This window comes from Enhydra lutris, unplaced genomic scaffold (genome assembly GCF_002288905.1).
Source record: "Enhydra lutris kenyoni isolate GAN:26980312 unplaced genomic scaffold, ASM228890v2 scaffoldscaffold3, whole genome shotgun sequence".
NCBI lineage: Eukaryota > Metazoa > Chordata > Mammalia > Carnivora > Mustelidae > Enhydra > Enhydra lutris.
In genome coordinates this window covers 87,470,646-87,472,330 of record NW_019154087.1, presented here as the reverse complement: position 1 = coordinate 87,472,330, position 1,685 = coordinate 87,470,646, and the positions used below count along the sequence as shown (strand labels likewise).

Here is a 1,685-nt window from a genome sequence, read left to right as displayed (position 1 = left end):
GGGAGTTGTGGATTTTTGCCAGGACATAGATATTGGTTTCAACTATATCGGATTCATTGATATAATAGCAGCATTCTTCAGTGAAGAATACACAGGTTCCTCCCTTGTCTGCAGTGAGCAGGTCCAGGGCTCGTCGGTTCTGTAGGGCTACCTGGACCACTGAGGTAATATGTCATTGTAGGGATGCCAAGGACTCTGCTGAGGCCTCCATGGCTGTTCAGAGCTGTTTGGATAAATCTCGAGTAGCGTCTATGGAGTGAGCTAGGGCCCCAGTGCCCAGACTGGTGGCCACTAGGAAAGACGCCAGGGAAGAAACACAGCCCTTTTCTGTCACTGGAGGGGGTCAGGGAGGATAACCACTTCAGCTTGTGTGTAGATGGTTAGTTGAGGGACCAGGGATATTGGGATGCATAGGAGGCTGTCTGAGAACTTGGGGGTTTTCAACAGAGTGCCATTGCACCAAAAGAAACCTCCCAGAGGAGCATGATTAGGGGAGGATTAATTAGTCAAATTGCACAAGAAGGGGTTTGGAGATGAGTAGCAGAATGGGAGTACTGGGTTTTAAGGATCAACAAACAGGGGAACATTCTGTAGAGTGGCCTGTGCTGAGGAAGTAGGAGTGGAAGTGGTTATGTTGAAAGGGTGTGGTAAGGGTACTGTGATAAGGGTTTTGGCCCTGAGAGCTGCACAGATGAAGCAGTGGGACAGGTTGCCCATGCCAGAAAGTTGGTCAGAGTAAGGCCTTGTTGAATAAGTTTGAGCCAGGAAAATGGGTCAGAATCCTGAGAGGGAGAGGGGAGTAGGGGGTTTTGGATTGCTTATTCCTGGGCCTGGATGGACCATGACTGGCTCTGGAGGTCCTGAGGATTTTTGGGAATGTTTCTAACATAGGCCCTGTAGATGAGCAAGGAGGCCGTTGGATATGAATCAGAGGGCCATGTGTAAAGTTTGGCCTCAACTCCAGTAGCCCATCGTGGATCCCAAGGGTGGGGGATGGTGAGGTACCAAGCACTACTCCCATCAGTGGTGAAGCGATATCGGGAGCACTGGTTTCCATAAATATCTAGTTGGGCCTTATGCATTTTGCAGGAGGTGTATGGGCAGCCCCCGTTTGTCCGGACCCAGTATGCTCGGCAGTTAGGATGGGTTTGGTCATAGAGAAAGCAGATAGCGGAGTTGGAGTGCCCCCGCCGAATGGAAAGGAAGGCAGGGATGGTGAAGTTGATAGAGGCCTGGCACCCTCCGGGCTGGCAATCGGTGGTAGCTAGTAGGCTAGACTGTGCAGTCTCCCCATGGGTCCAGTTTTCCCTCAGGTAAAAGCGCCACCTGAACTCGGGTGTGATGGACGAGTGGCTAGGGAGAGTTTGGAGGAAGGGAAGAGTGAGGAGAAGAAGTGCAGGAAATCCGCAACCACGTAGACCCCAAGGTTTGGGACGTCCAGCCATCCTGTGGTGGGGCTGGTTTTAGATTGGAGATGTGTACCCACAGGTGGTGTCCTAGGAGTTTTGACGCCGTGGGAGTTGTGAGAATAGCAGTATGGGGGCTGGTCCATCTGGGCTGTAAGGACTTTGGGTGAAGTTCTCATAGGAGAACTTGGTCCCCAGGATTTAGGGCCTGGGGGAATTCTCCACCCAGGCTGTCCAGGGCAGGGAAAGTTGCATCTGCATGAGCCCTTAGGAGGGCTT

General features: G+C 52.0%; 1 protein-coding gene across 1 annotated transcript; it reads right to left on the bottom strand.

Annotated features, from left to right (window-relative positions):
* Nucleotides 1-818: 818 nt before the first annotated feature.
* LOC111153264 (putative endogenous retrovirus group FC1 Env polyprotein) lies at nucleotides 819-1,445 on the bottom strand. Its single transcript, XM_022512179.1, has one exon. The coding sequence runs from the start codon at nucleotides 1,443-1,445 to the stop codon at nucleotides 819-821; it is 627 nt and encodes a 208-aa protein (XP_022367887.1).
* Nucleotides 1,446-1,685: the final 240 nt, after the last annotated feature.

Coding starts and splice junctions, on each gene's coding strand:
- LOC111153264 (XM_022512179.1), bottom strand. CDS start 1,445: ATGGCTGGACGTCCCAAACCTTGGGGTCTACGTGGTTGCGGATTTCCT.